Raw genomic sequence first — 25,057 nt, 5'->3', positions numbered from 1 at the left:
CCATCACCAACGGACGGAACGTCACTACGGGTGCGACCGGCGATCCCATCGCTTGTTCGCGCCAACGCAGAGCCGAGTGAGGGGGACGAGGGAGTGCGATCTTCCGCGGCAGCCGCTGCCTTACATCAGCGACTACCTCCACTCAAGGAATTTGTGGGCGAGGAAGGCGACTGGGGCGGCTTCCAGCGGCGCTTCCTCGCTCACCAGGAGATGGCACAGTGGACGGACGCCGAGGCTCTCCGCGCGCTGCCGGCACTCCTCGACAGCGACGCCCTCGCCACTCTAACATCGGCACCGAAGGAGAGGCGCTCCACGCTGCAGAAGGCGATGCAAGTGCTGTCTGCAGTATACGGTCCACCGTCGGACTGTCGCCAAATCTTTTACGATCGCCAGCGGGGGCAAAGGAGTCGCCCCTGGCGTACCGCACAAGCCTCCTGGCACTGGCAAAGGCGGCCTTTCCACGGATGGACAACGAAGGTGTCGACGCCATGGTTACGGAGAAGATACTCCTGCTGGCGGATGACTTAGATATCGTCATCGTCGCACAGGACGATGCAGAGATGTGCTCCCTCCAAGCGGCCCGACTCCTCCACGCAAACTTGTGCTCACAACGACGGAAGGCCAGTAAGGCGGCGAGCGGGCGTGCCATCGCTGCAGCCACCCTCCCGGCGGAAGAGGTTTGCGCCATCGAACATCAACGGCAGCATGGTGCGGGAGTACGGGCGGACCGGGGCGGTTCAAGCCATCTCCAACATCCATCGTCGTCGCCAGCGCTCCCGCGCTGTTACAACTGCGGCATCCGGGGCCATGTCGCCTCGGGGTGCCGCTCTCCTCGGCAGCGCGGGACGACACCTCAACGGGACGACGGCCCTCGTCACAAGCTCCACCATCATAATCCGGCGAGTCGCGGCACCCCTCATGTTTGGCCCACGCACACGCCCGTCACGCACTCAAACACCGCAACGAATGGGGGGCCGATATCGCGCACCATCGCACCAACACGCACCACTCTGGGTACTCATATCGAACCCGGCCAGTGGTCCGTGTTGGCCGATCGTGTTGTAGCCGCATCGTCGGGGTCGTCTGCCGTTGTTGGTCACATCGACGGGGTTGAGGTGCGCATCCTGGTCGATACGGGAGCATCGGCGACCATTATTTCAGAGTTAATTTACAATATTCTCCCTGCCCAGAGCCGTCCTTTGATGCCTGTTAACGTGCCATTCTATGCTGCTAACGGGGGCTCACTTGGCATCATCGGACAGATTCGTGCCCAAATTTGTATTGGGGAAATTAAATTGTCTGGGCCGATTTTTGTTTCCTCCTCGCTGGCGGTTCCGTGCCTGCTGGGGACGGACTTCCTGGCCAAAATGCCGATTAGGATATTAATCGATCAGGGATGCATTGAGCTCCCGTCGGGCCGACGCATGGCGTTTCTGCCATCACCCGTTACGAGTCGGACGGCGTTCGCGACGGTGCCGGCGTTCGTAGATAGAACGGTGCGCGTCCCTCCGGGGGCACAAATGTTGATTCCTTTGAAACTTCGGCGGCCCTTCGCTAAGGGCATTGGGGCCCAAGGGGTTCTGCTGGGGCCGTCTAGGGCCGGGGTTAGTGGACCTCATTTACTTCCGGCCCAGACCATAGTAAGTGGGGACGGAGACCCCTTCATCGCGGTCCTCAATGTGGGCTCGCAGACGGTGGTGGTCCCACAGGGGACCGTGCTTGCTCACGCAACGCCGGTGCCCTGTGAGGAACCCGTCGCGAATCACGTCAGCGTTGTCCCTGCGCTGCGGCCACATTCGGACAGCGATGAAGGGTGGCTCGAGGCGCTTTGTGCGGGATCGACGGACCTGTCGAATTCAGAGCATCAACAACTTAAAACACTACTGCGGGAATTTTCCGACGTTTTCAGTCGAGATAAATACGATTTGGGTTGCACTCATCTGCTGCGTCACCATATTGATACGGGTGACAGCGCGCCAATACGCCAGAATCCCTTTCGGTTGAGTCCCGCCGAAAAGGACCATGTCAAATCGGCTATTGATGACATGTTGGCCGCCGACATCATTTCTCCTTCCACCAGCCCTTGGGGAGCGCCGATCGTCCTGGTTAAAAAGCAGGACGGCTCGTTGCGGTTTTGCGTTGATTTTCGGCGCCTTAACAAAATTTCGGTTGCCGACGCATACCCGCTCCCACGGATGGATGAATCGCTGGACGCCTTGGCGGGAGCGCGATTCTTCTCCACACTGGATTTACTTTCGGGATTCTGGCAGCTTCCTCTGGACGATGATTCAAAGCCTAAAACTGCTTTCCGTACACCGCACGGCCTGTTCCAATTCAACCGGTTGCCGATGGGCTTACACTCAGCGCCGGCAACTTTCCAGCGTTTGATGGAATTGGTTTTGGCTGGATTGCAATGGGAGTCGTGCCTCATTTATTTGGATGACGTTATCGTCTTTGGTAAAACTTTTGACGAACATCTCCAGAGGTTGCGGGCGGTTTTCCTAAAGATGCGGGCTGCTAATTTGAAATTCAAGCCCCAAAAATGCCATTTGTTACGCGATTCAGTGCGTTATTTGGGGCACATCGTGGGGCGCTCAGGTATTGCTACCGATCCCGCCAAAACGCAGTGTGTCAGCTCCTGGCCGACTCCCACCTCGGTGGGAGAGGTCAGGAGTTTCATTGGCTTCGCGTCGTATTACCGACGGTTTGTCGCTGATTTTGCGACGATTGCCAAACCCCTGCACGCTTTAACATCAAAAGGGGTTCGGTTCCACTGGGGTCAAGAGGAGGAGGCTGCTTTCTGCTCCCTATGGGACGCCCTGGTAAAAGCTCCTCCCTTGGTTTACCCCGATTTTTCTAAGCCCTTTTTGCTCGACACCGATGCGAGCAACACGGGTATTGGGGGTGTGCTTTCCCAGGTGGTTGACGGCGTGGAACGGGTGGTCGCGTACGGTAGTCGGGTGTTGTCTCCTGCGGAGCAAAGATATTGTATCACCCGTCGGGAACTGTTGGCAATTGTCTATTTCATCCAACAGTATCGCCCATATCTGTACGGTCGGCATTTCACCGTCCGCACAGATCATGCGGCACTACAGTATGCCCTGCGAGTTCAACAACCATCGGGACAATTGTCTCGATGGTTGGAGATTCTCCAGGACTTTGATTTTGAAACCACCTACCGTAAGGGCGTTCGCCACACCAATGCGGACGCTCTGTCGCGCATGCCAACCACCTCCGAATGTGCATGCCTCCTGGGGTCTGGACGTTGCAGGCCTTCAGGAGACGTATCGGTTCCGGTCTTGGCAGCCACCGACGACGACGAAACATTGATTACTAATTCGATCGAACAACAGGGAAGAGATTCCCTGTTGGGGTTGCCCGTCACTGAATGGGGGCGCCTCCAGATGGAGGATACCTCCCTCCTCGGGTGGCGTCGTCGCGTCGGCGGTGCTGGGCGGGTGAAGGGTGATTCTGATGCATGGGAAATGGTGCAAGGTCTGCTGATGCATTGGGACGGGAAATCCCATCGACATCGGCTGGTGGTCCCTTCTGGGTTGCGAGGCAAGGTGGTGTGGGCCGCTCATGAGCGCCTTCTACACCTGGGGACCCAAAAGACTCTCGCCTTGCTACAACTTGATTTTTTTTGGCCTGGCATGACGAGGGATGTTGGGGATTTATTGGGATCATGCCCTCGGTGTGCGCAACGAAAACCGCCGGCACGGGAGTCTAACCCACCCTTGCAATTGATCAAAGTGTCCAGAATAAACGAGCTTGTCGCGCTGGATATTTTGGGTCCATTCCCCGCCACCCCCAGGGGCAATAGATATTTGTTGACTGGTGTGGAGTATTTTACACGCTGGCCTATGGCCTGGCCCCTTGCCAACCAGTCGGCAGCAGCCATCGTGGAGGCCTTTGTTCAGGGATACGTCCTGGACAAAGGTGCTCCGGAGCGGCTGCTAACCGACCAGGGCAGAAATTTTTCCGGTAAACTACTCAAACAAGTCTGTGAGCTCCTGGGCACGAAGAAAATTCGTACCTCCCCGTATCACCCGCAAACTGACGGGATGGTCGAGCGTCTGCATCGCACCATCACGTCAATGTTGTCACAGCAGGTTTCGGACTCACAGACCGATTGGGACCTGCAAATTCAAGGGGTCTTGGCGGCATACCGGATGGCACCCCATGCAGCTACGGGATTTTCCCCCTTTTACCTCATGTACGGTCGCGAACCCGACCCGCCTGTTTGTGCCCAACTGCAGATCCCCGAGCCGCAGGGAAAAACTAAATTGGCTGACCATGTAAAATTTAATCTGGCCAAATTAACAGAGGCGCGGGATGCTGCAATGCTAAACTCGGACCTCCGTCAGAAAGCGAATGAGCGCCTCAGACTGGGTCGGGCGCACATGATGCAGTGGAAGCCGGGGGACAAGGCATGGCTGCACTGTCCCCAGGTGCCACTGGCAACCTCCTCTAAGCTGGTGCGGCCGTGGCGGGGCCCTGTGGAGGTGGTCGAGGTTTTGCGACCGCAGTGCGTGCGTATCAAATGGGGGAAGCGGCGGTGGTTCGTGCACCCCTCTAGATTAAAACCCTTCGTTGCGGTACACAACCCCACTTCACACACGCGTGGCCAAACATGTGGGAGGTCGACCGACTCACTGGGTCCGTCTCCGTCGCCCTCACCTAATGCCTTGCCGGCCATGCCACCTCCAGGTGCATCAGGACTGACGGGCTCACGCCCGACCACCCCTCCTGGGGATGCCAAAGGTCGCGCGGCGTCGGATGAGGACTCACTCCGAGACGGACAGTTGCCACCTGACGGTCCGCCACCCGGGGTTACCCCGTGTGAGGGGCCCGCTGCAAGGACGCGCGCTAAAATGCGCAGACTGTTGTGAGGCCGGAAGATGTGTACATAGATTGTGTTCATTGTGTGTTGTGTGGGTGGTGTGTTCCCTGCCCATTGAATGTACATACGTTGGGTTCACCATGTGTTGTGTGTGTGGTGGGTTCCCTGCAAATTGTATATAGGCTGTTTTTTTACGGAATTCGTATTTATTCAGGGGGGGTGCGTCGGGTTGTTTTCTCTTCTTGCTGTTGCGTTTTGTTGTGTTCTTGTTGCTGTTCTTGTTATTGTTGAAAAATAGTGAGGCACACGCGCGGTCAGGGGGTAAATGCACTTTTATTGTCATTTTTTTTGTATGTTGGCAGCCAGGACGGCTGCAAGCTATGCGGGGGGGGTGATGTAGGGGTGTTAGAGAGAGAGCCCGTTAAGCATGGCAGCCTATGGCAAACAAACACAGTGGGCGGGGCTACGTAAGTGCACGGGGAGGTGCCCTCTACGACGTCCGAGCCAGGCACCCTGGGGGGGGGCTGGTTCGAACGTTATGATCCCCCGGGGCCCCACCCCTTAGCGAGGGGTTGGGTATAAAAGGGGATGTATCAAAGGGCTCGGCAGTTATGTTAAAAGCTAACCAGAGAAGACTGAAGACGTCTTAGATAGAGCCCTGGACTCCCCTGGTTCGCTGTCCTTATCAGGGCCGAACAGGACAGAGCCAGCGGCGTGGTCCCGAAAGCCAGAGCCGGTGCTCTTGTAAGAGCTGGTCTGGGACTCCGGGTACCGGGCCCGACTTACCAGTGTCGGGCCAGATAGCCTCCCCTAGCCCATTAGTGGAGGACTAAGAGGCAGGCTAGGAGTAGCTAGGACGTGTATCCTCAGCTAGTCGGGTGAGGGGGCCGATACCCCCTCCAGTGCTGTATGCCACGAACGTGCTGTGTCAAATAAACCCGTGTGCCTCCAACTCCGGTGTCCAAGAGTCGTGAACGCTACTACATATACAATAAATATGCCCACTGTATTGCATATTGAAATTCTACGTTTAGGCATGCTATAACTCCACAGCCTATGTGTTTGAATCATCCGGAAGCTCAGCAGAGGTGAGCCTGGACAATGCTTGAATGGGTGATAGCCGCTCGTAAAACAGGTGTTGCAGTCTGCTGCAGGGCTACGTTTGTCAGAAGAGGGCCAATGCAGAGACGTCTGTTGCCCTCTACTCCGGCGTCTACGCCTCCCCCGCATTCACCAAACTGTACTGGCCGACTGTGAAACATACCGGTTAAATAACACCCCCCCCCCCTCCCCAACGACCCACATGTAGTGAACGTCATCGTTGCTTGACAAAAAAACTGTACCGTACAAGTGCACATACACAAATCCACTTTGTAAATTATGTCCGCTTATGTCAAGCGGGGGACCAATTGGGCTCTTTGTTACCTCCACCTCCACTGATCAGGATGTTCGGCTGGAACTCTCTGAGCCTCTGGCGGAGTCCCCGCCTGCGCTCGCTGCTGCCATTGCCGCCACTGCCACCGTGCGCCACGCGACTCGAGAGGCCGCGATGGAGCCACGGCGCCAGCGACGTGAGAGCCGTCATTTTCGACATGGGAGGAGTGATCCTGCCGTCGCCGTACCCGCCCATACAAGGTGCACGCCTGCGCCGCGTCGCATCGTTACGGAAGGCGCGGTGAGGAACCTCATCCTGACCGAGGGGCCCGGCAGGACAAGGGTCGCTGGTATTTTTGGGGCACTTAACCCTTTCGCGTTCCGAGATGACTGCAAGTTGCAGGGTGGGTCGACCCACTCACCGCCGAATTTCGGAACGCGCAAGCGGTTCAGCGTGAGTTTTATTTAGAGAGGCATAGCGCCGTTGTTTTTAAAGACATTGTACTCACCGCAGAGAACTGTAGCGACATGGCTGGCGCCAAACCGTACCACATGTCCTCCCGAATGGCCTTGTGGGAGCCTCGGTACCGATAAAGTTCCGAACGGAACCGGGATAAAAACTGGTGATGTCCACGTACTTACACATACGTCATTGGAACAAGAAAGGGTTAAACGCCTCCGAAACTCGAAGCATCTTGCATCACGTCCCACCTCGACAATTCCGATGCCCAGCTTAAGACTAGCCAAAGGAAGCTGTCCATGTGCATTGCAAGGTGGGCTTGCTGTGATACCGTTTTATATGATATGATATTGAATGTCACGATGTGATGATCATCACAATGTCGGTTTCCCATAACTTAGTAATTGTATTTCACATTTTTGTCGTGTTGTTTTTGTTTCTTTGATGTATTTCCAGTGTGAATAAGAATTGCTTAAAAGTTCTTCAACTGAAGTTTGCTCGGCACGAGTCTACCATAAGTCATTGTTGCATCTTCACAAACTATAACACTTATAATACACATGCTGTCAGAAAGTTTTGACATCGTATAACCACCAAACGTCGTGGGGATGGTCGCCTACTGGTTAGCGCACCGCGCTCTGAACCCGGAAACTTGAGTTTAATTCACAATCATGGCCAACATCAGTAACGAATATCTGAACTGGGCCTGGGTCTCTATCTCGGCCTCGCTGTGTGCTGCATTGCACTGCTATCCGAGTAGATAACCTTCCATCCAATAAACCTTCAGAGCCAGGGTTAACATCCGACTCCAAACGTATTTAATGAATATAACGAGGTAAAACTGATGGAAAAACACAGCACAGATACAGCATCTGTTAATACTTGGAAATATCAATACAATTAATGAACACTACAACATCATAACATTGTTTTAGATAACCTGAAACTCAACAATAGATCCTGGATGGACCAGGCACCTACATTAGTATTGAACAGCTATACAAGGGAATAAGCTGTTGTGTTAAATAAAGGCACATCATGTAATCATCACACTGCATCCCAAATGTACAGCACTACATATGTAGTGCTCGAACCGACACGACAGCTTCTTGTCTTTCCTCGTTACTTTATTCCACGTATATAGTTCCACATCTCTCCCGCCAACACCGCTCAATGTTCCTCCGTTCACACCGACCCACAACTCTCCGTAAACACCGCTCAATGTTCCTCCACTCGCTCGCTGTGCTCCGCTGGCCTCGCTTGCTCCCCTCTGCTCCTCCGTCGACTCTTCTCCGCTCTCTCTTTCTCTCCAGCTCGGCTCCTCTTTATCAGCTCCGCCGTCCCATTCTGTCGTAACTAACCCCGTTCTCCTTCCACACTCCAGCCGCTTCCTACACTCCGTCGTGTCTCTCTGATGCTTGCGCTACTCCGCTGCTACCCTACACTATACTCACTCTCTCCACTGCTACCCTACGCTGTACTCACTCTTCTGCTCCGTCACTCCATCTGTCTGTCTCTCCTCCCAGGCACAAACTCCCCGTCTCACTCCACAACCCCTCAATTTATCCCCGAACCAATTACCCCTAATTAATTAGTTCATCCCCCGCGACGCCACTCGCCCCCAGCCCCCGGTGTCACGTGGCGTTGTTTTTCCAGACACACCGGCGCCAATTTCTGACAACAAACCCAAAAACGTTGATTATGAACAGCCCCCCTCGTCCAATCAATGCCCTGCATCCTTAATTACCCCGGCCACCTTCGGCCCCCTTAACCATCACGTCACCTTAATTTGAACAACAACAACGGCCAGCCAATCAGCGCCCTGTGTCCTCATTCGCCCTCACTGTCCATCGCGTGCGCGCATACCGTCCCAGCGCGTGACGCATATCTCAAGCACTACACATATAACACTGAACTGTTAGTGAGACATTTCGTCATCCTTGCTCTCAAGATTGTAATATAGTTACTTGGGTACAAGTTTGACTCGACTTATTCAATTACAAGTAACATTAATTCTAGATTTGAAGCTTTCGTGACTACAAGGATTCATATTCTTAGGTTTTTTCGGTAAAGTCACGTAGGTAAAACATCAAAATTAATGAAAATAAAATAAAATGATTTTTGTTTTATTTTATTTTACCTACGTGACTTTACCGAAAAAACCTAAGAATATACAAGTAACATTCACAATAAGGCAAGTTGCAGGCTTCGTTGTTAACTAGGCCTTTTATTTATAATAACAATTTAACAGCATTATAAAGCCATTTACAGCATTATACCGGTCATTCTAACATTATAACAGCATTCCCAGTATTATAAGAACATGAACGAACTTACAGACAATGCTTCTTAAAGTCCCACAATGTACAGTTACAGCTGTCTTCACTGGGACACGATGTGTGCCACCATTTTGAACTCTGTTTAAGGGCGGACGCCAGGTTCGTGGCTGAAAGACTGTCAAATCGTAACTTCCTGGTCACGTGACCAAACTCAACCTCAAAACAGGAAATTCCTGTGTACACACACCCACACTCCTGCCGTGGAGCAAAACACCTGCCGTGAACAGTCTCCCCTTGGTTGACACAAACTCATGACTAGGGCAGTGGGAAACATACTGCCGCAATTGGGGAGACAAAGGCAGCCAAACTGTGGTGCTCGCCACACTCCCCCCCCCCCCTTGTGTGCCGTGACAACCTTTAATAGGTGCCCACTAGCAGTGTTTGCTCCATCAATCCTTAATGCTACACAGGGGTCGTGTATGTTGTGTGTGTGTCTGCGCTGGTTTAAAACATTCCGGCTGGTCTGCCTACGATCCATCCTGGTTTTAACCATGCTTGATTTGTGTGAGGAGCTCGCAGATCTTTGAAATAGGGGATAGTCCCATCAATGAGCTTCTCCGGCAGATGAGGGTACATTGGCTGAGTCATGTAGTCTGCATGCCCAGCCACCGCATGTCCAAGCAGCTTCTGTTTAGCCCGATAGAGGGGGCTAAATGGGCACGGCATGGGCTCGAGAAGAGAGGCGACTAATGTGGTACATGAGAATGTTGGGCTGAGTGGACTTGCAGATAACTGGTACCAGCGTTGTCAAGATCGGCCTCTGTTGAGGAGGCTCGTGAAGGACGCTACTGGGCAGTTGGAGGTAGTTGCCCTCTCGCAACACACGAGGGCAGAGGAGTCACGCTCGGAACAATGAGCTGAGCACCGGGCGGCTAAAATGCAGCAAGTTGGCGCAATAGGGAGGTGTTGCATCTATCAGTTATCTTGGTCCATCAACACATGGCACCTGGCTCTGTCCCGTGACCTCCTGTCAGCAGCGAGCCTTCGACACTTCACGTGACAGCAAAAAAGTGAACCTAGCATGGCATAAGCTCCAGGTGGTGACGTCACCACCACTTAGTGGTCAACAGCGGCCGTTGTCACTATCACTGCTGTCGTGGTGCATGCGTGTGCATATATGCGTGTTGAACTTCTTTCGCAGCATACGTAGCCAGCCGTGCTAACCGGAGGTGCGTGTGGTGCGTAGAGTGGGAGGCTGCCTGTGGGCTGCCGGGTGGCACGGTGCTGCGCGTGCTGCGTGACGGCGGGGAGGCGAACGCGTGGTGCCGCTACCAGCGTGGGGAGATGTCGCCTGAGAGATTTGACGAGCTCTTCGGCGCCGACTGCTCCAAAATCGTACGTAGCGCCGAGCGCGATCGCCGTCCACAGACGCCGGTCGTACAGTCAACCTGCGATTCAAAGTCACGTGATTTGCTGCTCGAAATGAGCACCAAGGTGTTGTGCTCAGTTCTTCTCTGCAGCTCTTGAGCGAGCGGTGGAAACTCCCCATCCCTATGACGGGAGGCGAGTCTTCCCCTAAAGGACAACCGCCGTTAACTTGCCCACGCTGTGGTGCTCGTTTCAATCAACCCCAGCAGCATGGACGAGAGCCCGAGTCAACCCCCAAGCAGGATTTTTATTTGCACTCATTTCGATTGCGAGCGGCTCGCCGTACCGCTGAGCCAGCCGGCGGGCAATTCTTGATTAGCCGGAGTGATGGGGGGCAAGAGTGGAGAAGACGAAATGAAAACACGGATAATACAAAACCAATCTAAATAAGTATTTTTGGTCCGGGCGGTGGTGGTAGGCCCTCATCCAGCAGTAAATCGAGAACACAGGATGCACATGCACAACAACAGCAGCTGTAAGGCTGTGACAGTTGTAACGTAACCCCAAATGATAATAACACGATAATAGTAGTGGTTACAAACACACCGACACAATAACAACACACTTGCATAACCAACACAGCCATAGGGTTGTGATGGCTATGCACGTGGCCTGTAATCCAGGCACTGAGGGTTGGTCGATCGTACAAATGTTGTGATACTCCCTTCCCGTGGGCGTCGAGGATGTGTGCCTACCCCTGACTCACCAGTAGAATGCAGTAGAGCATAAATGTGGACTCCACCTGTTCCGTCCGTATGGTACCAGAGTGTTTACCCCTTCGCACGCATGGCGTCCTTCTCCATGTGCTGCTGTTTCCGCCCACGTGTAAACACTCATTAACTAGCGAATAAATGCCTGAGTACCTCTGGAGGGTGGCAGAGCTTGGAAAATCAGTTGGGGCCGGCTGATGGCGTGGCTGCCTCTTTCCCCCCTCGCATGGCCTGAGGTGGATTTGACCGTGGCCGACGCCAGTGAATTGAAAGCCGTTGTCATTTGTGTGTTAACCGCGGGGGAGCAGGCGGGGCGTGCGGTGAGCGTGGGTGGCTTCGTGGCACACCTGGTTGGGCAGCTCGCCACGCCGGTGCCTGGCGCGCTCGCGGCGCTGAGGGGAGTGCGCGAGCGCGGTGTCAAGACGGCGCTGCTCACCAACAACTTCTACGTCCGCGGCGGTGCCACTTACCTGCCGCTGGACCGCACCCTCTTCGACGTGGTCAGCACGGCGCCTCCCAACATGCCGCTGCCGGTTATTGCAGATGTATTCGCTCGGCTCCTCCTAAAGTCGTCTGCCCTGCTGGCTTATGTTTGACACGAATGCAAAAATGCATGGATTTGTTTTACTTTATGCTCGTAATTAAAACAAACGAGATTGTGCAGATGCGACAGTAAAGAGGGGTGCGTTCAATGGGCAGAGCGCTCCATAGTGCTTTTCTGTTGAACGACCTGGACAGGAGCCCAGCCAGCAGCCAGCAGGATCCCAAGGCGTAGATTATTTTCAACAGCAGTGTGACAATTTAAGATATGGCCACTTTACATTTGGTCTCATCGTGGGATAGGTGGTGGAGTCGTGCGTGGTCGGGATGAAGAAGCCGGACCCCAGGATCTACTCGCTCTGCCTGGAAAAGCTCGGGGTTCCTCCAAGCGCCGCTGTCTTTCTCGACGACCTCGGAGAAAACCTGGCACCGGCTCGGGCCCTGGGTCTTCGCACCATCAAGGTGTGATCCTCCCCCCACGGCCACTGCATGCACCAAGAACGACGACACTCACGATGAAATACAACACAACTTAGCCACGACGGAAAAGTTCTGCCGCGTAGGCGTTCCCAGTCGTGTCGTGCGGCTCTCCGATGGTGGCCTCGTGCCGTGTCACGGCCAGCGTCGGAAGGGCTACGCCTGATAAGCGCGGCAACGAGGCGTGGTGGAACACGCGTCGGGTGTAACATTGAGACACGGAAGGAGGAGCAATGTGCGTTCGGGGCACAAAGGCACAGGTTGGAGACATCACTTTGACTGCTGAGAAAAGCAAGTCGGCCTGGGGTAGAGCACGTCACTGAATGGGGTGAAAAAGAGTTATATGTCTCAGTGGGCCTTACTTGGTAAAATATAAATTGTTCCGATGGTTTATTTTAGATCTGATGAGAATGCGTGCGCTCTCCGAATGATACCAATTGGGAGGATTTTGTCTCCCTTGCAGGTGGGGGACCTCAAGGTGGCACTGGCAGAGTTGGAGTCCCTGCTGGGCTTCTCGCTGTCCCACGACACCAGCGCCGTGCGCGCCGGCCTGGAGATTGACGAGCGGGCGCTGGCTGCCTACCTGCACACGGCACTGGGGCTGCACGCAGGTGAGCGGGAAATAATAATACCGTATACAAATGATGCTTACGCTTTCATTTTGTTTTATTGACACGTCCGACGCTCAGTAATATTCAAACAGGTCGCAACGCGTCCTCATGCACAGAGCTCATGTTTGGGGTTTTTACAGGGTTGGCTGTTCCTTTGTTAAAATAATCTGTTACATGTCCAATATCTCCCTATTTCCAGTGGTTTTCTCCCATGCGTGCGTGCGTCGCGCTCTTTCTGCACAGCGACGGCTTGAGACGCTACATCCACGTCATGTTGTTACTGAGTCTATGGGCAGTTTTAGGTGACTAAAACCAGCAGGGCCAATCATCTCCTTCCAGGTGTCACCTTCACATTACGTCAGGGCCACATGGGTGTAGCTCACTTCTTTATGACCCTTGAGCTACACCAATTTCGATCCTTTTAAAACAGTCTGCCTCAGCAGCAGACCATGCTTTCCCACCTGATGATGGACGCTTGTGTTGCGCCCGAAACGCCACGATTTATTTTATTTACCGAAAGAACCAAAGAGTATGATTCTGATGTTCTGAATGAGTGACCATAACAGTGGGCACGTTGGGGTCACGAAAGTGCAGGGGAGGGACGGGAAGAAGTGGAGGGACGATAGGGGAGGAAGGAGGACGAGAATGGGCAATGGAGAAGAGGTGAGGCTCTGAGAGAGGAACGATAAGGAGGTTAAGGAGGGGGCCTTAATTTACAGGGGTAGTGTGATTCTATGGGCAGTGCTGAGTCTGGGCAGTGCTGAGTGTATGGGCAGTTTTAAGTGTATGGGCAGTGCTGAGTCTATGGTCTGTGTCGAGTCGATGATGTGTGTTGCACCTCAACAGACACCCTACTCGTGCGTCAGTTCCGGCACGGCCAGTCCAACCCAACATACTACGTGGAGTGCGGCGACCGCAAGCTCGTCCTGCGCAAGAAGCCGCCGGGAAAGCTGCTGCCATTGGCACACGCCGTGGAGAGGGAGTACAGGTGCAGCTAATCGGTGCCACGTGGAGGTCCGGATTCTGGAACGATCCGAGAAAAGTTATTATTCTAGTCGGGAAAAAATGCAAACTACTGCTGCTAAACTAAGCAATTTTTATTTCATTTTACCAGGTAAATCCCACTGAGCTAATTAGCTCTTTTTGAGAAGCGACCCAGCCACCACATGTGATGGTAGCTAAATGAAGTGGCTTACCACGTTTAAATTTATAGTAACCAAATAATCATAAACGCACGTTGATTCTAAATGTGCAAGGAAAAAACGGAGGACCCGGAGAAAAATCCACGCAATCTCCAAATATACGGGTGTCAGGGTCGGCATCGAAACCACAATCTCCTGTATGCCAGGAGAGTGACAGTGAGGGAAAAAAGTATTTGATCCCCTGCTGATTTTGTACGTTTGCCCACTGACAAAGAAATGATCAGTCTATAATTTTAATGGTAGGTTTATTTGAACAGTGAGAGACATAATAACAACAACAAAATCCAGAAAAACGCATGTCAAAAATTTTATAAATTGATTTGCATTTTAATGAGGGTAATAAGTATTTGACCCCCTCTCAATCAAAAAGATTTCTGGCTCCCAGGTGTCTTTTATACAGGTAACGAGCTGAGATTAGGAGCACACTCTTAAAGGGAGTGCTCCTAATCTCAGCTTGTTACCTGTATAAAAGACACCTGTTCACAGAAGCAATCAATCAATCAGATTCCAAACTCTCCACCATGGCCAAGACCAAAGAGCTCTTCAAGGATGTCAGGGACAAGATTGTCGACCTACACAAGGCTGGAATTGGCTACAAGACCATATCCAAGCAGCTGGGTCAGAAGGTGACAACAGTTGGTGCGATTATTCGCAAATGGAACAAACACAAAAGAACTGTCAATCTCCCTCGGCCTGGGGCTCCATGCAAGATCTCACCTCGTGGAGTTGCAATGATCATGAGAACGGTGAGGAATCAGCCCAGAACTACACAGGATAATCTTGTCAATGATCTCAAGGCAGCTGGGACCATAGTCACCAAGAAAACAGTTGGTAACACACTACGCCGTGAAGGACTGAAATCCTGCAGCGCCCGCAAGGTCCCCCTGCTCAAGAAAGCACATATACATGCCCGTCTGAAGTTTGCCAATGAACATCTGAATGATTCAGAAGACAACTGGGTGAAAGTGTTGTGGTCAGATGAGACCAAAATGGAGCTCTTTGACATCAACTCAACTCGCCGTGTTTGGAGGAGGAGGAATGCTGCCTATGACCCCAAGAACACCATCCCCACCGTCAAACATGGAAGTGGAAACATTATGCTTTGGGGGTGTTTTTCTGCTAAGGGGACAGGACAACTTCACCGCATCAAAGGGACGATGGACAGGGCCATGTACCGTCAAACCTTGGGTGAGAACCTCCTTCCCTCAGCCAGGGCATTGAAAATGGGTCGTGGATGGGTATTCCAGCATGACAATGACCCAAAACACACGGCCAAAGCAACAAAGGAGTGGCTCAAGAAGAAGCACATGAAGGTCCTGGAGTGGCCTAGCCAGTCTCCAGACCTTAATCCCATAGCAAATCTGTGGAGGGAGCTGAAGGTTCGAGTTGCCACACGTCAGCCTCGAAACCTTAATGACTTGGAGAAGATCTGCGAAGAGGAGTGGGACAAAATCCCTCCTGAGATGTGTGCAAACCTTGTGGCCAACTACAAGAAACGTCTGACCTCTGTGATTGCCAACAAGGGTTTTGCCACCAAGTACTAAGTCATGTTTTGCAGAGGGGTCAAATACTTATTTTCCTCATTAAAATGCAATTCAATTTATAACATTTTTGACATGCGTTTTTCTGTATTTTTTGTTGTTATTCTGTCTCTCACTGTTCAAATAAACCTACCATTAAAATTATAGACTGATCATTTCTTTGTCAGTGGGCAAACGTACAAAATCAGCAGGGGATCAAATACTTTTTTTCCCTCACTGTAGCTAACATCTTGCCACCATGGTACACCAATTCAAGTGTGGATGGCAAGATGGGGGAGCAGTGGCTGCTATCCTGGTCCCTGTATTCACATTAATAATGGTATTAATGCCGCATGAATGCATTTATGTTGCACTTGCTCGGTGGATAATTGTTTTGGAGTTGGTCAGCTGATGGAGGTGTGGGGGATGGATGCGTTTCAGTTATTTCTTGGTACATTCTTTAAAGGCATGGAGTGGTGGCATCGTGATTGTATTAACCCGAGTTCAATTACCGCCCCACGACTAACATCAATGTCGAGTGATATATGGACTTGGCTTGGTCCCTCCCGTAGGTTGACTGCCTTAAATTAGTTCCTTTGTGTGGGGTATGTAAACATCAGCGCTGGGGCGACAAATGCAGCCCGGCATGATGTGGGCCACACTGCCATCTCCCCGAGTACCTTTATCAGCACTTGCTGCAATCGTCTGTGTAGGCTACACTGGAGATCTTTTGTCTCTGTTGTGTGCGTCTGTGCTCCGTGCAGGGTGATGAAGGCTCTGGGAGCGGCAGGAGTCCCCGTACCACAAGTTCTCTCCCTGTGCGAGGACTCCAGGTGAGTCAAGATCCCACGCGCCAACACCTTCGTATGCGCAAACATACACACACACCATACTATACTCGCCCGCACACACTTAACCTGCAAGGCGGGTAGCGTGCACCGATTTAAAATTTGCTGCAGGCGCATTGGTACGTTGGACATTGGGACGCGTCATGCACGAGACGACAAATGACAGAATCTTCATTCGAATCACGGTGCCTGATTGTGACACGGTGCCTGATTGTGACACGTCAACGAGTTTCGAGGAGATGTGAACTGTTACAAATCAAGCTGTGAGGATAGCGCCACGGAGGGCCCGTGCCGGCGCTCAGCTGGTTGGACGCAGCACTTTTCAGTTTGAGACACAAACGTCGCTAAACGATCGAGACTTGAAGACAACTTCGCAGACAACTCGAGTCTCGATAGGCAATCGTCGTCCTTCAGACACCAAGACGCAAGAGAAACCAACGTGGGAAACAAACACTGCCACTCATGCGTTGGTCAACACAAAGACAAAGATCCGCCCGTATAGCCTGTCACAGACTGTTGGGGCAAGTGTTGTTAGCGAGCAGCGCCTATGAATGGTCGGCATGCGGAGAGCAAGAGGGAGTCCATCTCATCCCAAGCTGAAGCAAGAAGCCGCCGAAGACCCTGGACCCCAAGCCGCCGATGCCCGTCGACGGGCCGGGACTGAGTGGGGTGCCGATGGTGGGTTAGCCTTCCCTAGGCTGAGGAGCCCAAGGGCTTAAGTAGGGAGCGGGGTTAGAATAGCCCGGAGGCTGTACCTCCCTAGGTTGTGGTAAAGGGGCCATTCCCCAGTGTGTCAAGATGTCTAGGTGTTGGCTAGCGATCGGCGACTGTTGTTGTCTGGGGAGTGGTGGCCTAACAATTGGAGCCCTATCACAGGTCGTTGCCCCCATGTGCGATTGCAGGAATGTGCACACACAATCTGTGCACGGTGACGAATGGAGCGCCGCGGTGGTGAGATGTTAACTCTCTCACCTTTTTTTGCAGGATGTCGTGGGTTCCATCCCAACCCTGACACCTGTATATTTGGAGTTTGCATGATCTTCCAGTAGTCGCGTGGATTTTTCTCCGAGTCCTCCAGCTTTTCCCTCCACATTTAGAATGAACATGCGTGTAAAGTATTGGGCTGCTATAAATTTCCACGTGATAAGCCACTTCGTTGGGCTATCATTTGTGGCCAGGTCGCTTCTGAGAAAAGAGCTGTACAGCTCAGTGGGACTTACCTGGTGAAATAGAAAATGGTTTTAGTTTCATTCGCTTCACCAGATGCCATTGAATGGCTTCTCCGAAGCCAATGCGTGGGTATCGGGCTCGGTCTGTTGCTGTCCAAACGTCGTCGACGAACGTTGCCATCCGCCGTTGCTGCCCTGTTCTCGCAGCGTGCTGGGGACGCCCTTCTTCCTGATGGAGTACACCGAGGGGCGCATCTTCAAAGACCTGTCGTTGCCGGATCTGTCTCCAGAGCAGCGCCACAAGGTGTATTCCGGGGTCACCTCCGTGCTCAGCCAAATCCACCAGGTGGATCCCAGCTCCGTGGGGCTCACCGACTTCGGCAAAACCGGTGGGTTCCCCGCGTTGCCACTGCTCCCATTGCAAGTCGTCCCTGGAGAGTTTGGTCGGACATCCCAATGTATGGATGTCGTTGTTGTTGTTTGTCAGCCTGTAGCATCCCATTTCATGGGCAAAGGCCTCGGTCATCGTATCACATTCCTTCCCTTACTCGGTTGTTCTTCTCCGAGCTCTGTGATTTTGTCTCATTGCTGCCATCTATCTCCACGCCACGGTTAATTTTCGTCGCGTCTCTCATTATTTGTTGTCAAGGCGTGGCCTGCCGAATGTATAGCATGGCCCCCTCCACCCACCCCGCGAGTTTTCGAGGCTCAGTAAGGCCTTTCCTGCGTGCATAAGTGCCGTCACATTTATTCACGCAATCACTGACGCTCTCGTCCAGCAGTGAGATTCGAGAAAAAAAACAGGCCTTACACGTACTACAATAAGTAGCCAGTTTAACACGTAGTAGGCTTTCGCAATCAATATTATCCACAGATGAGGAAGGAGAGTATGACGTTTCGCCGGTAATTACAACCAGCCTCATCAGGCGATAGCCAGAGTTGTGAAACTGGCGAAACATCGTACTCGAATGGTAAATGTTGTGGGTTTACTCTCCAACACACCGGTGTGCTGAACTCGAATTGGCATGTTTTGTTTACGTGACAAACCGTACAAGCCTACGTATTAACTTACTAATTGGCTGTGTCGGGTGGTGGCGGGTTTAACAGCACATTTATATTTACGCGATCGAACCCGACCACCTCTATTATGAATAAGTAGCCAACCGGCAAACAAAAACGCATCTCTGGCAGGAGGATACGTGAGGCGGCACGTGCAGAAGTGGACAAAGGAGTACCGAGCGAGCGAGACCAAATACCTGCCCTCCATGGAGCTGCTCATGGAGTGGCTGCCGGCTCACCTGCCCCGAGAGGAGGCCAACCGCGTGGTGCACGGTGACTTCAGGTGAGCCCCGCGGTGGGGTGGCGGGTGGTTAGGGATTTCAAAGCGAGCTCCCTCTACACGTGCTCCCCACTTTTGGTGGGGCGGCTTATGCTCTTGGATGCAACTTGATGCTTTTGTTGCTTATCGTTACAAAACGGTCCACTGTGCCAAACACTTTCTTCTCCATTGTGATCTGCAGTGGGATGAGGGATTTTTACCAGATAATGCCCACTGAGCTATACAGCTCTTTTCCAGAAGTGATCCGGCCACAAGTGATAGCTCAACAATGATGGCTTATCATGTGGAAATTTATAGAAGCCGAATACTCTAAACACATGTTTCTAAATGTGCAGGGAAAAACCAGAGGACACGGATAAAAATCAATGCAACTGTATTGGGTTCCGGAGATACTTTGTAGATGCAACTTCTTTATTACAATACACCACTCCAACAGTCCTGATACACTGTTACAGCCTAGGGACACAGCCTACTTCTAGCGTGCCTGACACTGGCTACGCTCTCGGGTCCTCCGCCTACAATTACCCTAGGGGAGGCTACCTGACCCGACCCAGCCAAGGTGCGGGTCTAGCCTCTGGCTTCCTTGGACCTCGCCCTTACAAGAGCGTAGAGCCGGGAGTCCCAGAGTCCCACCACTGGCCCGCACAGCGTCCCGGCCCTTACAAGGACAAGCGGGGCGAGGGGGTCCAGGGTCCTAAGCTGGCTGGTCTTGGGTCTTCAGCTGCAACTGGTCCCGATCGGCTGGGGAGGTCCGCTTTTATGCCCATTTGCCCATCGAGGGGTGGTGTTGCGTGGGATCGTAGATCCTCCGCAGCCCCCCCGTTGGTGGCGCCCAGGGGATTAGTTGTCTGGGGTCCCCATCGAGGGGTGGCGTTGCGTGGGATCGTAGATCCCCCGCAGCCCCCCCCCCCCCCGTTGGTGGCGCCGAGGGGATTAGCTGTCTGGGGTCCGGAGCCCCTAGCAGCCCCTCCCCTCTTGGGCTGGTGCGGGAGCCCCTTGCCTGTCGGATCGGGATACCCTTGCAGATGGACCTCGTCTACCACTGCCAGTAAGCTTGGCCCATCTACGGCACTACACAACCACAGGGAGCACATGCAAACTTCAAATATACAGCAGGCATCAGGGTCGGGATCGAACCCACGACCTCATGCATACCAGGCGAGGCGGTTAACTTCGCAGCAGTCAAAGTGGGGTTAGGATGAACGCATGGCCCGTGGTGGTGCATGCCTCTAATCCAGCACTGTATGGGCAGCAACGGTTGGTGGATCACCGCACAAATGACAATGTTGACCCTCTTCCCGCTTGCATCGAGGTGCAATACTCTGGCTCACCAGCAGAATGCAGTACAGCAAAGTGTGGCCTGCTATCATCTGTCCCTTCTGTATGGCACAGTGTTGCCCCCCTCGCATGTGTGAGTTTTCTCCTGGTTCTGTGGTTTCCTGACACACGTATAAACACTTAACTGTCTGAAAAGGCAATTGATACAGAGGGAACTGCGGAGCAATTATTTGGGCTGGCTCACCGCATGGCAGCCTTCCACCTTCATTTGTGATTCCCCAACGGTTGTGAAATTCAATTTGCACGAATGACAAAAGCCGAATAAACATCGATTTTGTTTGTCGATTATGAGTTTCGGTGACAGCACCGTCGTAGGAAAACGATGGTTGCCAGTGGTATGTTGACCGTGACGTCCGACGTTTCGCCCTGCGTGCTGCTGGGAGATTCTCCAGGGACTGAACTTTTGCGCACGCACATACACGCACGACTGACGATTCGCCAGGCTGGACAACCTGGTATTCGACGCAGAGCGGCTGGAGGTGCGAGCCGTGCTCGACTGGGAGATGTCGACGCTGGGCGACCCGCTCTCCGACCTCTCCCACAGCTGCATGGCTCACCATCTGCCTCAAAATTTTCCCATACTGCCTGGTCTGCGCACACAATGACACGCACACGCATGCGCAAAGATACCCCTTCTATAAGCCTTCAACAGAATGATGGAGCTAGTGCTGTTAGCGGGCATCTACGTGTGAAGGCCGGCATGGTACGGCAGGCGAGGGGGAATCGCACACGAATCACAGGCTTGGTTCATAGCGCAGCGCGCTCACCACCGCACGAGCGCTCCCCACGAATGCACATGCATACACAGAGACACGCGTAGTTCTGGGCTGACCGAATCTTGAAATAGTCGATCGCTGCCGACTATCAGTTTGATTCATTCAACTAAAGCAAACGACACGTTTGAACGCTCGGCGTGACCGGCACATCGGGCAACGCAACGCCTCGTCGTCTCGCGTTTTTTTGTGCTCCGGCCTCAGGAGAATGTTCCCGCGTGACGCCTGTAAAGTCGCCACCCACACTCCCCCCCCCTCCTCGTCTGCGTGCGCGTGCTACTGCGAGTCAACTCTCTCCAACGCCACCTTCCGCAGGGCTGAAGGGCCGCGACCTCATGGCACTGGGCATCCCGAGCGACGAGGAGATGATGAAGGCATACTGCGCTGCCTCTGGCCGCCCACTCATCAAAGACTGGCACTTCTACTTGGCCTTCTCATTCTTCCGTGTCGCCGCCATCCTGCAGGGCATCTACAAGCGGGCGCTCTTAGGTGTGCGCCCCACACTCGGCCGTTGCCACCACCTGTTGGTAGGCGTCTGGCCGGCGTGGAAGAGTAGGCCAAATGCGCCGTCGAGATGGGCTCATACCTCGTGTAATGGCGGTGTGACGGTGGCGGTGTGAAAGTGGCGGTGTGAGGGCGGTGTGTAACGGCGGTGTGACGATGATGGCGATGCAGGTCAGGCGTGCTCGGCGCATGCCGAGGAGGCTGGCCAGTTTGTGGAGTTGATGGCTGACAAGGGTTGGGGTTTAGCCGCACGGGAAGGATTCCACATCTTCAAGGAGCAGCCCAAGCCACTCGGCGGTGGCGCGGCAGGGCAATCCGGCCGGCCCTATAGCACCAGCTGCCGCAGCACGGCTGTGAGTCAACCTCCTTGTTTTGTGCGTGTCGGTTCAGCGTAGCTGTGGATTAGATGCCGAACGATTCGCCTTTCCAGCGATCCGATAAATCGTTATCACGATTCCATTCAATAAATCGATAATTTTTTTTTTAGCTCCGTATCTGTCGTTTCGTCTTCATTCGCCTAAATCTAATGGTATCATACGTCGTTAAGATACGAAGACTGCAAATAACTGATTATCTCAAACATGGGTCCCCAATTATATCTTGAGCTCAAGTACCGATCTAAATCGATCACTCCTGTGTGGTTGATTGCCCCCCAAAAAGGTCCACCGCGCGCAAGCACCCAACTGCCCGCAGCATGACCGCCGCTTCTTCGCTACTAGCGCGGGCGAGCCAGCCGCGGCGAGCGGGCGTGGTGGCGGTGGCGGAATGCTGGTGCGAGAGGCGGAGCTGGCCCCGCCGGCCCGCGCGACGGTGGAGGCCGTGCGAGCATTTGTGGGTGAGCGCGTGATCCCCGCGGAGGCGGAGCTGCGGCGTTGGGAGCCGCACCCGCCGCTGGAGCAACTCAAGGTTGGAACCCGACTCATCCCGCACCGGCACAACTGCCTCGGCCGATACCGCCACATCACCGTCGTCGCCACCGCCACTGCCATCGCCGCCGATGCCACTGTCATCATCACCGCCACGACTGATACCGCCGCCACCAATAAGACTGCTACGATGCCGCCACCACTGTCACCATGGCCATCACCACTGTCACCACTGATACCGCCACGTCACCGTCACCACCTGCCATTGTTGCCACTGCCACTATTACCGCCACTATCACCACCGTCAGCCACGATTGACACCACTGCCGATATCACAATTGTCCCTTCCACCGTCACTGCCACTGCCACTATCTTCACCACCGTAACCATCACCACCACTCATTGCTGCCACCGCTACCACCCCTACCATCGATACCACCACCACCACCACTGCCGCTACCACCACAAATGATAAAACCACCACTGCCCAGCTCTGCCACCGCCTCTACTGATAACCGCTGCCACCGCTACCACTGCTGCTACCACTGCCTTCACTGAAACCACATCCACCACCATCTCCACGACAACAATGCCAGCAATGTCGCTAACACCACCTCCGCTGCTGCCACTGACACAACTAACACTGTGTAGGGCACGGCAATTATTTGACCATGCTTCTCCATGCCACGCACGGGCGATGTCTCAGTGTCTGCCAGCTGTGCCAATTTTGCACAGTTTGGAATCAAATGAGAGACTGAACTCGGCCCGCAACTACCCCCCGCGCGGCTCAGACGGAGGTGCGTGGGGCCGGGCTCTGGAACCTGTTCCTGCCTTCCCACCCCTCTCTCTCTTTGAGCGAGCTAGCTAACACTGCACGGCGGTGGTGCAGAGTTCCGAGTTCGAAATCATCAATGCGACGTTGCGTTTCTTGCCGTCATTCTCCGCGCAGGCGTTCAACTGTTCCGCCCCGGACACAGGGAACATGGAGTTGCTCGTGCGCTACGGCACGGACCAGCAGCGCCAACGCTGGCTGGCGCCGCTGCTCGACCACAAAATCTGATCCTGCTTCGCCATGACGGGGCCTCAGGCATGCAGCGCACGCACTCGCGACACGCGTCTACACCCACAAACCTCCATCGTCGTGGTCATCGTCATCGTTGTGGTGTATTTCTTGCTATCGCGCCACACACAAGTATCAGAGAGCTCCCTAAGCACCAACCTAGAGACGAGACACAAGTGGACAGAGCACCGTGCACACGGGCAGCAGCGCACATGAACCTTAACCCTAACCCCATCACCCCCCCACTCCCGCAATCACTCTCCCTTTTTGTAGGTGGCCTCCTCTGATGCCACCAACATCGAGGCATCTATCGTGGAGGCCGGCGACAGATACGTTCTGATTGGCCGCAAGTGGTGGACGTTTGGTGAGCGAGCGCGCGCATGTGGAGTTCTGGGGAGACACGGGGCGCCTGCTTTTTGTGCGAGCCGATTCCACAGTTTAGGGACCGCAGAGTTTTTGACCTACACAAATATAAATAAATAATAAGGTGTCCATACAAATGTAAATTTCTTTAAAGTAGCGAATTAATTTATTAATTGATGCCGATACAGGCATGCATTATCACCGGATCTGAGTACGTGTGCAAAATGTGGAATTTATTGGACAACGGGAAGTGGACGAAATTTTTATTACAAGATTTGACCACGACAAACAGAGGAATCAAGTTAAGTAAAACCGTTGGAAAAAAAAGTTAGAAATTGTAGTTGCATATACGATTACCGTTATTACAATGCAAGTCCAACAACATGAAATGCGTTTAACATTCAATCGGAAACAGATCTCCATTATAAGCAAATAAAACAAACTGCATTAGTCATGATCTCTGACTCGTAACTTAAACAATACAGGAGCGCGTGTCTACATGAGCAGCACTGTTGTCAATCCACGACTGGTAGAGCCACCCCCACCTGCCCCACGTTGTGTCAGTCGTAGGGGTTATTTAGCCATACTTCATCACGTACCCACGCACTGAGTCACCCACTCACCCATCCACATTCAACCGCAAACAACAAAACAAAGATGCCCCATATAGCCTTAACAGACTGTAGGAGCAAGTGCTGTTAGCGAGTAGCGCCTATGAAGGTCGAGGGGGTGGTGCCACAGCAACGGAGCAACTCCACCGGCGCCGCCATCCCCTCGCACCCCTCCACACGAACGCACGCACACCCCCACACACGCACCCACGTATGGTCTCGTGATGGGTTCACCTGGTACCATGGGTTTTTACCCGAGGGGCCCCTAGCGGAGATGTCCCACGGTTTCCCAGTGCCAGGAGATTGGCCGACCCCCCCAGGCCAAATTGCATTGTGGCCTCCGTGAATTTGCTTAAAATTGTATGGGCGTGACAAAGCTCACCGGGCTAACCACAATGAGACACTCACGGCACAGGGAGATAGGGCTTGGAGGGCAAACACTCCACGAGCAGCGCAAAAGAGGAGGTGGGAGGGAAATTCCTGAACCCACTGCAGATGTGTATTCCGTGGGACGGCCACCCCGATCAAACCGGGTGGGGAGGATGGGTGCATAGACAATGGATCGAGGCGTAATGGGAAAGCAACGCTCCAGGTAGGGGCGGGGCATCGGTTTAAAATCGAAAGGTAGGCGCCCGATTGACCGCGCAGGATAACACCATGTGACCCTGGATCTTTGGATTCCGAGGGCATAAAAGGAGGGGGCGGAAAAACGTTAAGCAGTTCTCCTCCAACCGTTCAGCTG

At 53.4% G+C, this 25,057-nt stretch overlaps 1 protein-coding gene across 1 annotated transcript in view; it reads left to right on the top strand.

The window, feature by feature from the left end:
* LOC133341894 (acyl-CoA dehydrogenase family member 10-like) overlaps nt 1-24,845 on the top strand; it is a 110,641-nt gene extending 85,796 nt beyond the window's left edge. The window contains 16 exon segments of the mRNA XM_061550705.1: nt 6,288-6,478; nt 10,203-10,351; nt 11,403-11,594; nt 11,938-12,096; nt 12,575-12,722; nt 13,569-13,710; nt 16,209-16,277; nt 17,669-17,850; nt 18,653-18,803; nt 20,581-20,726; nt 21,227-21,400; nt 21,587-21,768; nt 22,076-22,321; nt 23,073-23,217; nt 23,220-23,368; nt 23,615-24,845. Of these exon segments, the coding sequence (XP_061406689.1) occupies nt 6,289-6,478; nt 10,203-10,351; nt 11,403-11,594; nt 11,938-12,096; nt 12,575-12,722; nt 13,569-13,710; nt 16,209-16,277; nt 17,669-17,850; nt 18,653-18,803; nt 20,581-20,726; nt 21,227-21,400; nt 21,587-21,768; nt 22,076-22,321; nt 23,073-23,217; nt 23,220-23,341 (2,397 nt within the window). The 5' untranslated portion in view covers nt 6,288 and the 3' untranslated portion in view covers nt 23,342-23,368; nt 23,615-24,845.
* The last annotated feature ends 212 nt before the right edge of the window (nt 24,846-25,057 follow it).

Source organism: Lethenteron reissneri, chromosome 12, assembly GCF_015708825.2.
Source record: "Lethenteron reissneri isolate LAM-NWPU_2019-01 chromosome 12, ASM1570882v1, whole genome shotgun sequence".
NCBI lineage: Eukaryota > Metazoa > Chordata > Hyperoartia > Petromyzontiformes > Petromyzontidae > Lethenteron > Lethenteron reissneri.
This window is presented reverse-complemented; position numbering and strand designations above follow the sequence as displayed.